This window comes from Rhinichthys klamathensis, unplaced genomic scaffold (assembly GCF_029890125.1).
Source record: "Rhinichthys klamathensis goyatoka isolate OS25496 unplaced genomic scaffold, OSU_Roscu_1.1 h1tg000139l_1, whole genome shotgun sequence".
Classification (NCBI taxonomy): Eukaryota; Metazoa; Chordata; class Actinopteri; order Cypriniformes; family Leuciscidae; genus Rhinichthys; species Rhinichthys klamathensis.
In genome coordinates, this window is record NW_026606674.1 from 772,277 (window position 1) to 785,512 (window position 13,236).

Below are 13,236 nucleotides of genomic sequence, written 5' to 3' on the forward strand. Positions count from 1 at the left end.
TAACCTCTTGTCAATCTAATCAAAAACGGGCTACATGCTGTAGTGTGTAGTTTGTTTACTAAGAACAGGAAACTGACGCTTTAAAAATGTTGCGTCGAGTCTCGATTTCTGCTGCGACAATCAGATCCATCCTGCCTTGTTACCACTGTGCAGGCTGGTGGTGGTGGTGTAATGGTGTGGGGGATGTTTTCTTGGCACACTTTGGGCCTCTTAGTACCAATTGAGAATCATTTAAACGCCAGAGCCTACCTGAGTATTGTTTCTGACTATGTCCATCCCTTTATGACCACAGTGTTCCCATCTTCTGATGGCTACTTCCAGCAAGATAACGTGCCTTGTCACAAAGCACAAATCATCTCAAACTGTTTTTTTGAAAATGACAATGAAAAAAATAAGGCCTCCACTGTCCCCAGATCTCAATCCCATCTCTCTACACTATCCCATCTCACATTTGGGTTATAGTGGAACTGGAGTTTCGCATCATGGATGTGCATCCGACAAATCTGCAGCAGCTGTGTGATGTTATCAGTAAGTAGTTGGCTATATTTCATACTGCATATAACCAAAATCTACAAATTCATCCCTGTACGTTAGTGGCTGTCAAAATGAAATGCTTTTGTAGTGTTGCAACACCAAAGTAGCTCATTGTTAATGATATTTCATAACAATAGATTTAACAAGATGTCCTGTTCAAATAGCAAACAAAGCAAACAATTATAATCACAAACAGGTCACCATTTTCCATGTCCTGTATGTGCACTCTTGAAGACAAACAGCAAATCTTTGCTTTGAGAGGTTTCCAGGCTGACCTTAGCTGATTGGCCTTTCGTGGTTTCCACATATGTAGATCTGAAAAGAATTAAGTGTACCAGATTCAGGTATAATCCACTTTGATTAATGCTCCACGGAAAGAACACAAAGTTTGGCAATCAAGGCCCCATTTCTCATATAAAAAAAAGAGAGAGATTGCTTTAGAAAAATATAGAAGGAAAACAATGTACAGCATGCATGATAATCTGATTTTGCTTTTTCATAAGATCAGGTGTGATTCAGTCAACATTTTGCCCATATGATTTAGTCAACATCTCATTTTCTTCTGTATCACACTTATAAAACGCAATGACTATTTCTGAGTGTGTTTTTTTTATTTTGTTTTTCTGCAGTTCCCATCATGAATCTAATGATGCAACAGCCTCTAATCACACATCCAGGCTCTGGTATCACTGATTATTCTGCTGGTTTACTAACTCTTGATAAGTGATCCACTTGGCCTTGCATTGCTCTTTCAGACATTCAACAAACAGCGGCAGTATTAAACACACAAACTCAAATGCAATTAATATGCATTTGTTTCTCGACCCATCAGATTGACTTGTTGATAGGCAAACCTCTGTTTGAGATAATGTAGCAGATATGCTGCATTTACCTGGTGAATGTTTATTATGTGGGGGACCAACAGCTTATGTAACAGTTCCATATACACTCTATCAGTGAATGTCCAAACAACACCCACAGACCTCACAATTAGTGCAGCTATTTGTTATTTCTGAAGAGATGCTATTCTTGCATTCACACATCAACTAGTTATGTTTAAACCACATGTTTTTTATGTGTGTGTGTATATATATATATATATATATATATATATATATATATACATACACACACACACACACATTCATGGTCAAAAGTTTACAGATTAACATATAACAGTTTACGTATGTGTATATAGGCCTATATATATATATATATACACTCACCGGCCACTTTATTAGGTACCCCATGCTAGTAACGGGTTGGACCCCCTTTTGCCTTCAGAACTGCCTCAATTCTTCGTGGCATAGATTCAACAAGGTGCTGGAAGCATTCCTCAGGGAGTTTGGTCCATATTGACATGATGGCATCACACAGTTGCCGCAGATTTGTCGGCTGCACATCCATGATGCGAATCTCCCGTTCCACCACATCCCAAAGATGCTCTATTGGGTTGAGATCTGGTGACTGTGGAGGCCATTTTAGTACAGTGAACTCATTGTCATGTTCAAGAAACCAATTTGAAATGATTAGAGCTTTGTGACATGGTGGAAGTAGCCATCAGAGGATGGGTACATGGTGGCCATAAAGGGATGGACATGGTCAGAAACAATGCTCAGGTAGGCCGTGGCATTTAAACGATGCCCAATTGGCACTAAGGGGCCTAAAGTGTGCCAGGAAAACATCCCCCACACCATTACACCACCACCACCAGCCTGCACAGTGGTAACAAGGCATGATGGTTCCATGTTCTCATTCTGTTTACGCAAAATTCTGACTCTAACATCTGAATGTCTCAACAGAAATCGAGACTCATCAGACCAGGCAACATTTTTCCAGTCTTCAACTGTTCAATTTTGGTGAGCTCTTGCAAATTGTAGCCTCTTTTTCCTATTTGTAGTGGAGATGAGTGGTACCCGGTGGAGTCTTCTGCTGTTGTAGCCCATCCGCCTCAAGGTTGTGCGTGTTGTGGCTTCACAAATGCTTTGCTGCATACCTCGGTTGTAACGAGTGGTTATTTCAGTCACTGTTGCCCTTCTATCAGCTCGAACCAGTCTGGCCATTCTCCTCTGACCTCTGGCATCAACAAGGCATTTCCGCCCACAGAACTGCCGCTCACTGGATGTTTTTTCTTTTTCGGACCATTCTCTGTAAACCCTAGAGATGGTTGTGCGTGAAAATCCCAGTAGATTAGCAGTTTCTGAAATACTCAGACCAGCCCTTCTGGCACCAACAATCATGCCACGTTCAAAGTCACTCAAATCACCTTTCTTCCCCATACTGATGCTCGGTTTGAACTGCAGGAGATTGTCTTGACCATGTCTACATGCCTAAATGCACTGAGTTGCCGCCATGTGATTGGCTGCTTAGAAATTAAGTGTTAACGAGCAGTTGGACAGGTGTACCTAATAAAGTGGCCGGTGAGTGTATATATATAGTGCATGTGTACAGTAGTGCCCAAAAGTGATGTCCGGCCAAGGAAAATTTATCTTCACCCTTTATTCAAATATTATGCAATTAAAAATTGTGAAATATTGCGTAGTTGTGCTTGGAGTGCACATATTTTTTTATTTGTGATAGCACAATAAAACATCATTTTTGGCAAGGCTGTCACACAAAGAAATTATGAACACATGCAAAAAAACAAGAGTGAACCAATAAAATATTAATAACTGATTATGTTGTAGTCAATGTATGCTTTTTTTTCAGTTTTTCTATGCATTATTTTGCATAGTCAAATAAAACCTGTAGCTGTAGTTTGCCTTTTTTTTCTTCTTTTTTTTTTGCCAAATACTTTTGTCAGATAACTATTATATAACCAAGTTTAGTATTTTATTCTTCCCTCATTGTTAAAATATAAAAATATATATATATATATTTTCCTCTATTTTGATGGTTTAATGAAGGGTCACATCAAGTTTGGCCACTAATACAGTATATAGCCTATACTAAAACTCCCTTTTTATTATTATTATTAAATCCATTAATCATATTATAACACTAATTGTTTGGTAAACTTACATGCATAATAATTTAAAACTGATTTATGTCTCATTTTTAATGTGTATGGTGTATATTAGTTTATAGCATAATGGTTTTCTAATATCTCATACACGAACATAATGTTGGTGAATCTTTGTAAACAAATAGAACCATTAATCAAATGCAAAAGCAAAGTGGCAACAAAGAGCGACCCCTTTCACTCAAGCCTGCTATGTTTTGGCTCCAGCTGTGGCTTGCGTCAGCGTGACGTCAGGATCCTCATAACCCTCGCTCGAGCTGAGCAACATTGGAGAGGCAGCGCTACAAACCCACACGAGTCTGACGAACACCTGCGGGAGATCAACAAGGCTATAAAGGATGCACCAGTGCCTTCTTACTTTCGATCTCCAGAGTTTTTTTAAAGCGTGCCAGAGTGACTGAAATGTGGAGCGTGCGTTGAACTGGATAGTGGCGTTTGAGTTTCATTCCTTTAAAGATCTGGACGCGTTTCTGCGAAAAAATAATGAATGACATAAAAGTTGCTGTTCTTGGATCCGATGGTGTCGGGAAATCAGGTATATTTATCATTTTTATTTAATTAAATGCTTAATTTATCATCTTCATTAAATAGCCTATTGTTTCGTTTTTTTTATCAATGCAAAAAAAAAAGCAAGTTAGACAAATATTTACAAAAAACCTGTAATATGTGTCATGTTAAATTTTATAATACACATACATACATACTGTATATGTGTGTGTGTGTGTTTTGTATGTTTCATCTTTTGTACTCCTCTTCACATCCACAGCACTCATTGTTCGATTTTTAACCAGGCGATTCATTGGAGAGTATGCATCATCATCAGGTATGTGTGATATTGTTTTCAGATTGCATTTTTTCCCCCTTTTGTTTATGGAGTGCATTTGGTTTGGAGAAGTGTACAGAACATATGAGGTATAGGCTGGAATCTTTTTTTGCGTCTGATGTGATCTGTTCTTGCCTTTTACAGAATGCATTTACAGAAAGCGCATGTCTATTGATGGAAGACAGCTCAATCTTGAACTTTATGACCCCTGTTCTCAGGTATGTGGACATCTAGCTGGAGTAATCAAGGCAATAACTTCATAAAGCATCTTGTGGCTTAGTGTGCTACTGCATATTCCAGTGACATAACAGATCTTTCTTTAAGATCACTTAACCTTTGCCTGTTTGAACAGGTAGACTGAATTTCATTGTAAGCTAAGAAAAACATATTGTATACATACATGGATTGTAATGTAAGCGCCTCATCTTGTACACTTTACTAGTCTTGGCTTTTCCCAGAGACCTGGCATTATCAAAAACTTTTAGTATATGTATCCTGTAGAAAGCAAGTGGTGTCTGTCTTCCTGGCATTAATGCGTATTGCAGAAGGTTTCGCTGCTTATACAATCTTTCCACAAGCTCCAGACACAACCAACAGCATATAATACCAATCAGTTCTGCTCACTGTACGCTTATATTATTCTTTGGAAATAAACCTTATATAACCACAAAAGAGTGATTTAATATGAGATGAAGCTTTGTCCTCTTGAGCTTTATATATATTATTAATGAGGTAAAAATGAGGCAAACACAGTCTAGGAGGAAGACTGTGTTTTCCTCTTTGATAAAATCCAATTATATAATCAGTCCTGTTGTCCATTATGTGATTGGATGCCATCTGTGCATCTTGGGGGTCCAGTCGATTATCCTGTTTTTCCTCAAACAATCCCATTTTGTGTAATCAGTGATGTTTAGTTAGTTAAATGAATATTGATGTTGTAAATAGTTTGACACAAAAGGTTAGTTAGTGGTTTTTGCACACTAAAATCAAGTATACCAGTTAAGTCTTGTGGTTATACTATTGAAACAGTGAGTATTTTAACGTTTACAGATCGGCCCTGTTCACTTTCATTTTAAGTGCTCCGGATTTTTGGATTTAAACTTTTGTGGTTCTCCGCATTGTGCCTCAAATGCTGTCGATTGAGCTGAACATGTATCGAGCTTGTAATGTTCCTTTAAATACATAAGGCATGTGTGATTTCTTTGCAGCCGTGCGAGGGGAAATCCACTCTGAAGGAGCAGATCCACTGGGCTGATGGTTTCGTGGTCATTTACGACATCAGCGATCGTTCCTCCTTCCTCACGGCCAAAGCCATAGTGCACCTGATCCGAGAGCTTCACCTGGGTGGGACTAAAAGGTAACGGTTCTCTAAGTTCACAACAACATCCTCAGGCAGCAGAAGATGTGCCTATTTCTGTCCATATACTGTATGATTGTTGCTCTTATGTGGGTGTCTAATTCACCAGCTTGGGTTTGCATTGAGGAGTGCTGTTGATTTGACTATGTGGGTGATGTTGATGGGTGGATGAGCTGGTGACTCAATGAAAAATATCTATGTTTAGTTCATCCTTGGCTATTGAGAATTTTCCAGTGATAAAGCATATGCACTGGACAACTCACTTTACAACAGAAATAGGTGGAATATTGAATGGCCTTGTGTTTTCAATTAAGATTTATTCATGATTCGTTTTTTTCATCATTTAAAGGAATTGCGATTTTTAGACTTTACCTGCTTTTTCTTTTACTTTGGTTATAGTGAGTTAATTTAAGCAAAGCCAAACGCAAGGAGAAACGTCAGCCAATCAAATTAAACTTCTCTTAAAGTCAGCATGAAACAGAAGTTGTGATCGTCTTTTCTTCCCCATTGTGACGTATATCCGTGTGAAACGGCTTATCGAACAAGAAACAATGTAGGGCGCGACTTGATTTTGTCCATCAGGAATTGATTGGATTGTTGGGTGATTGTGGTTTGCTATTGGTCGATCTCATGTGAGTGACAGGTTGTCCCGCCCTCGCGCCGGTAAACATGTCATCAGAGAAGTGAAGAGATGTCACTGCAAGAGGGAGGGAAGGTTATTTTAATTAAAGATTATGAGGGCGCATGAATAGAATTTTTTTTTAAAGATGTGCACGGATAAATCACTTATAATAATAACCCTGCAATATTCCATAAAAAAATAAGAATTGTTCATTTTGATTTCATGGTGACTCATCTAATCAAAAGAAAAATGATGTTGTGTTCTGAATTTGGTGGCTTTTTAAGAGAAATTTAGACATCCCATATGCAAGTGTAGTTGATCAATTTGGAAAACTGTAGCAAACAATCAAACATCCTAAGTACTGTTGTTACTCCTCTGACCCCAGGGACACGGACTCTGTGATCTTCCTGGTGGGAAATAAGCAGGACTTGTGCCACATGCGTGAGGTGGACCGGGAGGAAGGCCAGAGGCTGGCGTCAGAGGGCCGCTGCCAGTTTTACGAGCTGTCCGCTGCGGAGCACTACCAGGAGGTGGTGCTCATGTTCTCAAAGATCGTGCGCAATGCCAGTCTGGGAGGCAAAGCCAAGGAGCGCCGCCGTCGCCCCAGCGGATCAAAGTCCATGGCCAAACTCATCAACAACGTCTTCGGAAAACGGCGGAAATCTGTTTGAGAACGAACTTGGACAATTGTTGCAGGACTAATGTATGAGATGCATCAAACTTGTTTAGATAGTTCCTCACCGCTTATCGTCTGGGTCACACAGTCCTTACCGGGTGCATCTCACAAAACACATCTAGAACATGGTCAAACGAAAACAAATTGTGTCCTTGCTTAAAGAAAATGAAGCCTGATAATTATGATTTTCACATTGCAACAATATTTTCATGACAATTAAGCACAATTACCTCATAAATTCTCCTTACCGTAATGATTTCTCATTGTGGCAATGAGAAAATGTGCTGAACTGAATCGTCACAATGCAAAACATTTAAAATAGGCTTAATTTTATTTATGCAAAATAAAATAACCTATTTTTTTACGTCCGTGTACAGCTGCACATATCTGTTCTTTGCCTTAAATGTTTCTTTAATCACTTCGTTTGATGTTTAAAAAAATACTAACCCTTAAGTTGTGAAATATTGTTAGCTTGCTATGTAGTTATTGATAAAATGTTTAATGTATGATGCCATCAATGACTGACTAATGGTGTCGTTTATGGATTTTGAAATCTCTTCAAATTCATGAAAAATATAAATATCTGTGCATCAAAATGATGTGACCGTACTGACCAAGCATCTTTTCATCTTCTAGGACTTCACATCTAAAGGTATTTGTTTCCACAAAATTGGGAAACAACTGACCTATGTCCAGAGCATAAGTGATAGGTATGCAGTATTGAATACTTTATCTGACATGCTCACAGAAATAGCATTATCTTGAATGTTGTGCAACTGAATTGGTTCAGGTAGCAAGTTTGCATGTTACAGTCAGGAGATAATGTAGAATAGACTCAGATTTTGGAAAGAAACAAGCGATGAGTCACTATTTGTTCTAATTTTGAACTACAAATTACCAGATACATAGTACATGCAGTATTGTGCAAAATGCTAATTACTTTCAATGTTCTAAATAATGTGTGTAATAGAATACACAGTATGCACTATGTAGCCTACTACTATTTAGTAATACTATTAAAACGGTTTAAAAAGTAAAAGGATGCTTTTAAAGATCAATTGATGTTGCTTGTGGTTCATTCCTCCTCACACTGGCAATGGAAGGTCAAGTTGGATGCATTGCATTGTGGGATCCAGTGCAGTGTGCTTTGGATGCATGGTATGTTTGTCAAAAGGTGGTTATTCCATGCACACAAAAATGTTGCATACTGTACACTGAAAACATTCTACAGAAACATTCAAGTAGTAGGTTACTACTAAGACATACTACAAAATACAATGTGATGAGTATGATGTAGTGTGTAGTGCATACTATGCATTCAATGAGTTGTTAATTGAGTAAAAACCAGCCAGAACAACCGCATATCAACATCCTCCATCCACCCACGTCATCACACAACATCCGATTTTTCTACAGAAAAAAATATTTTATATACAAAAAAATAAATAAAAAATCCAAATCAAGCGTTGTTCTGAAGGTAGTACCCTTACAAAAAAAAAGTTTATTTAAGTGTGCTGTTAGTATACATCTTTTAAACTAAAAAATAAGAAAGTATACTTTCGGTCTATACTTTTTATATTTCTCAGAAATATACTTTAATTTACAGAAAAGTTCTTGTACTTGTAGCAGTTAAAAAATGTGCTATAAGTATTTAACAAGTAAATTATCAGCATACATATACGTTCACTTCTATAGTTCCAGTACGAAAAACGTAGTTGTAAACTAGTTGTGTACACAGTTTACTACTGTTACATAAAAGTATACTTTATACACTAAAAAGAGGGCAAATTTAGCCCCAAGTAGACTTACAAGTATACTACTAGTACATAGATTTTAATATACTTGCTACTTAAAGTATACTTAAGTAAAAGTCAAGTACATTTTTTAAGTATACTTAATAAAATAACCTTGAAGTATACTTATTTTTGTAAGGGATATTTGAGGCCTGGTTTACACACAATCAAACAGATGAGACAAATTCTCATTCTTTTGGCAACCGACAAGGCCAAAGACAAGCTATCATGCTTTTTCGTTGACCTTTTGGACGTCTGGCCAACATCCAACAAGACAGTTTCCTACATCAGTAAGTAATGCTGCGTAATATTTGAGTCAAGTGTGGATTGGGTCTCTTTCATACCTGCAGAAGCTAGCGAAGATGAGAAACCTCTATCAACATAAGGGAGAGGAGCAGATGGCTGTTTGTGTAGCATCGATTCAAAGGGAGATATGAAACACAACGTTTTTGCTTATGAGGGTCTTGTCATCACGTATTGATTCCTGGATAAACACTCAAACAGCTAAACGTGCTGGGAATTTCACTTTTAAGTCATGCTTTGTGAACTCCCCCCTCGCCTAAACATGTATTTTTCGCTTACCATTATAGGTAGGACGTCTATGTTCGGCCTGTCAACCTATCAGAATTTAGTGTGACAGTTTGCATTACACTTGTGGTGTTTTAAAAGAAGTGTGTAAGTTTAGCACCTCTAGTGATGAAAAATGGAATTGCAATCTGTTTGTTTGAGTGGCTCAGTTGGGCCCGACATAGCCTCGCGTAGCCAGACCTTCAGACTGACGGCTGAAGGTCTGGAATTCATAGCAGCTTTCTTTGGCCAAGGCCCGCCCATAAGGCCGTTTGACCGACATGTAAAACAACCAATTACAGTTCGTTTCGTTCAGCGTCACGTTTCGGGGCGTGGAAATGTCCCCACAACAACAGACCGGCGTGCAACAAGTCAGTCAGCATAGAAAATCAAAGAAGGAGAAGAAAACCGAACACAATACTGAATCGGCCAGCTGCGATGTCAGCGTCTGTTGTTTCATGTTTGCCCGCAAACGCGGCTGATATCCCCTTCGCAGTTAGGTACTTCACTTGATCTTCCATAATAGATAGGAGGGGACACACAACTAGTAAAATTGGATCTGCTGGGAATCCTTCTAAATGCTGACAAAGGGTTGACCAGGCTTGGAAAATAATACTCTTCCCAAATCTCGTCGGCAAACAGGCTAAAATATCTCTTTTTGTCTCCACTAAGTGCCTCAAACAAAACTCCTGGACATCTCTTAAAGAGTCTATGCCGTGAACCTCGCATACTTTTGAGAATCCTACGTTTAGCTGATCTTGATAAATGCTCATTGTCACTCATGTAAACACAAGTTTTTCTTCCGCAATCACACGTCTGCGCTTTGTTTCCCTGCGGACCGAAAATAAACGCGACACTCGCGCCCCCCGGAAATCCGATAAAATTCAACCAATCAGATGACGACTTCGACATTCCTGAAGTGTTTCCAGTTAAGTGTACCATTTGCATCAGACGTTTAGCCAACGTTCCGTGGGCGTGACGTCTGAGGCTGAGACTACGCCCGACATAATAACATTGGCACTGGCGCGAGTTGGGATGAGGCAGCCTGTTTGTCCAAACAAAGGAGGATAGAGGAGTGGTTTGAAATTAGTTTGACAGCAGTCTTTATTTTCATTATTCTGTTTGCTGAAGCTAGTTAAACAGAAACACATCACTTTAAGTCCGCATGAAACAGAAGTTTTATTGTGACGTCTATCCGAGTGAAATGGCTTCTCGAACAAGAATAAATTATAGGGGGACTTCATTTTGTCCATCGGGAATTGATTGGAATCGTTGTTGTTTGCTATTACTGTGATCTTATGCAATTGTGACAGATTGTCCCGTCCTCATGCCCTAAAAACGTCATCAAGTGTGAGGGGGAGTTATTTTGATTAAAGATTACGATGACAAAAAAAAAAAAAAAAAAAAAAATGTACATGGATAAATCGTTTATAATAATAACTGCAAAATTCCATAAAAATATTAATTGTCAGTTTTGATACAGAACGTTGGCCTCTATCGCCATCTGTGGTTGAAACGTAAATTGCAATTTACTTGTGGAGTTGTTATTTTACATCAGTCTGAATCTGATATTTTGTGTTCTTGCTCAGTAATAGAATTATGTTAAACACCTTGCACACATTTCATGTTTGAATTTAGTGATAGGGTTAGGACTTAACAGTTACATGATAAGAGTGGCATCAACCCACCTGCATTTTTCTGTTATTCACGCTTCCCTTAGTTTTAGATATGGGGATTAAAAATAGCTGCACAGTTAGTCATCGCAATACAATGTTAGTTGTACAGTCAACAGGGTAAAAAGAAAACAAACGTGCTGTCATACCTCAGACTTATCCTCCCACCTTAAGCTCTTTAAATTTGGTCACGAGACATAATGAATAATATTGTTTACCACAACATGTTCTCGTATCATCATTCACCCAGTAAAGAGGCACTGACAGCATCTGGCGCAGGCGGAGTGGATTGGTGGTGTGTGTTTACATGTGCAAACTTGTGGAAGGACGAGCAGCAGAAGAGAGGTGTTGCTGGAAGGAAAGCAAGCAACCGGTTCCGAGAGATTTGCTGTCCAAACCACATGTGAACTTGTGCGTGACCCCTCTTCAGGTGTTCTTGGCAAACACTGAATTTTTAGCGATCTCAACACCTGACCAAAGCAAAGAGCCCGGTCCGGCCCTGCACGCAAAATTACCTAACCGCAACATACCGTGTACCATCACAGATGGAAATACTGTCTTTTACCTTCACAGGGAACGACACACGTTGAGCAGGTGTAGCCTACTGAAGACTGATTCTCACACTGCTTATAAATTAATCATCATATTTATTAATAAACTGTATACTGTAATTAATTAATTCTGCAAGCGATAGTGTTCAATAACAGGGGTGTTAACGAGGTCAAGTCAGCCGTATTCAGCTGGTCATGTGATCTCAAAATGGCTGCCCCCATGAGGAGACCTGCTTCATGTAAAATAAAGCAGCTTTTATTAGGATACAGATATGACTGATGTAAGTGTACAACGTTTTGAAATAATGTTTTAAGTAACATTCATATCTTTATTTTTTAATGTGTAAAAATAAAATTACTGAGTGTATACACCTCAATATATTTGACCCAAACAAAACCAGTTAGTTTTGATAGTTCATCTACACTCACCGGCCACTTTATTAGGTACCCCATGCTAGTAACGGGTTGGACCCCCTTTTGCCTTCAGAACTGCCTCAATTCTTCGTGGCATAGATTCAACAAGGTGCTGGAAGCATTCCTCAGGGAGTTTGGTCCATATTGACATGATGGCATCACACAGTTGCCGCAGATTTGTCGGCTGTACATCCATGATGCGAATCTCCCGTTCCACCACATCCCAAAGATGCTCTATTGGATTGAGATCTGGTGACTGTGGAGGCCATTTTAGTACAGTGAACTCATTGTCATGTTCAAGAAAACCAATTTGAAATGATTCGAGCTTTGTGCCATGGTGCATTATCCTGCTGGAAGTAGCCATCAGAGGATGGGTACATGGTGGCCATAAAGGGATGGACATGGTCAGAAACAATGCTCAGGTAGGCCGTGGCATTTAAACGATGCCCAATTGGCACTAAGGGGCCTAAAGTGTGCCAAGAAAACATCCCCCACACCATTACACCACCACCACCAGCCTGCTCAGTGGTAACAAGGCATGATGGATCCATGTTCTCATTCTGTTTACGCCAAATTCTGACTCTACCATCTGAATGTCTCAACAGAAATCGAGACTCATCAGACCAGGCAACATTTTTCCAGTCTTCAACTGTCCAATTTTGGTGAGCTCTTGCAAATTGTAGCCTCTTTTTCCTATTTGTAGTGGAGATGAGTGGTACCCGGTGGGGTCTTCTGCTGTTGTAGCCCATCTGCGTCAAAGTTCGACGTACTGTGCGTTCAGAGATGCTCTTCTGCCCACCTTGGTTGTAACGGGTGGTTATTTGAGTCACTGTTGCCCTTCTATCAGCTCGAACCAGTCTGGCCATTCTCCTCTGACCTCTGGCATCAACAAGGCATTTCCGCCCACAGAACTGCTGCTCACTGGATGTTTTTTCTTTTTCGGACCATTCTCTGTAAACCCTAGAGATGGTTGTGCGTGAAAATCCCAGTAGATTAGCAGTTTCTGAAATACTCAGACCAGCCCTTCTGGCACCAACAATCATGCCACGTTCAAAGTCACTCAAATCACCTTTCTTCCCCATACTGATGCTCGGTTTGAACTGCAGGAGATTGTCTTGACCATGTCTACATGCCTAAATGCACTGAGTTGCCGCCATGTGATTGGCTGCTTAGAAATTAAGTGTTAACGAGCAGTTGGACAGGT

General features: G+C 39.3%; 1 protein-coding gene across 1 annotated transcript; it reads left to right on the top strand.

The window, feature by feature from the left end:
• The first annotated feature begins 3,787 nt into the window (after positions 1–3,787).
• On the top strand, positions 3,788–7,160 carry rergla (RERG/RAS-like a). The gene is made up of 5 exons (XM_056257498.1): positions 3,788–4,091; positions 4,323–4,379; positions 4,524–4,597; positions 5,588–5,736; positions 6,744–7,160. The coding sequence occupies exons 1-5, from the start codon at positions 4,040–4,042 to the stop codon at positions 7,027–7,029; spliced, it is 618 nt and encodes a 205-aa protein (XP_056113473.1). The 5' UTR covers positions 3,788–4,039; the 3' UTR covers positions 7,030–7,160.
• Positions 7,161–13,236: the final 6,076 nt, after the last annotated feature.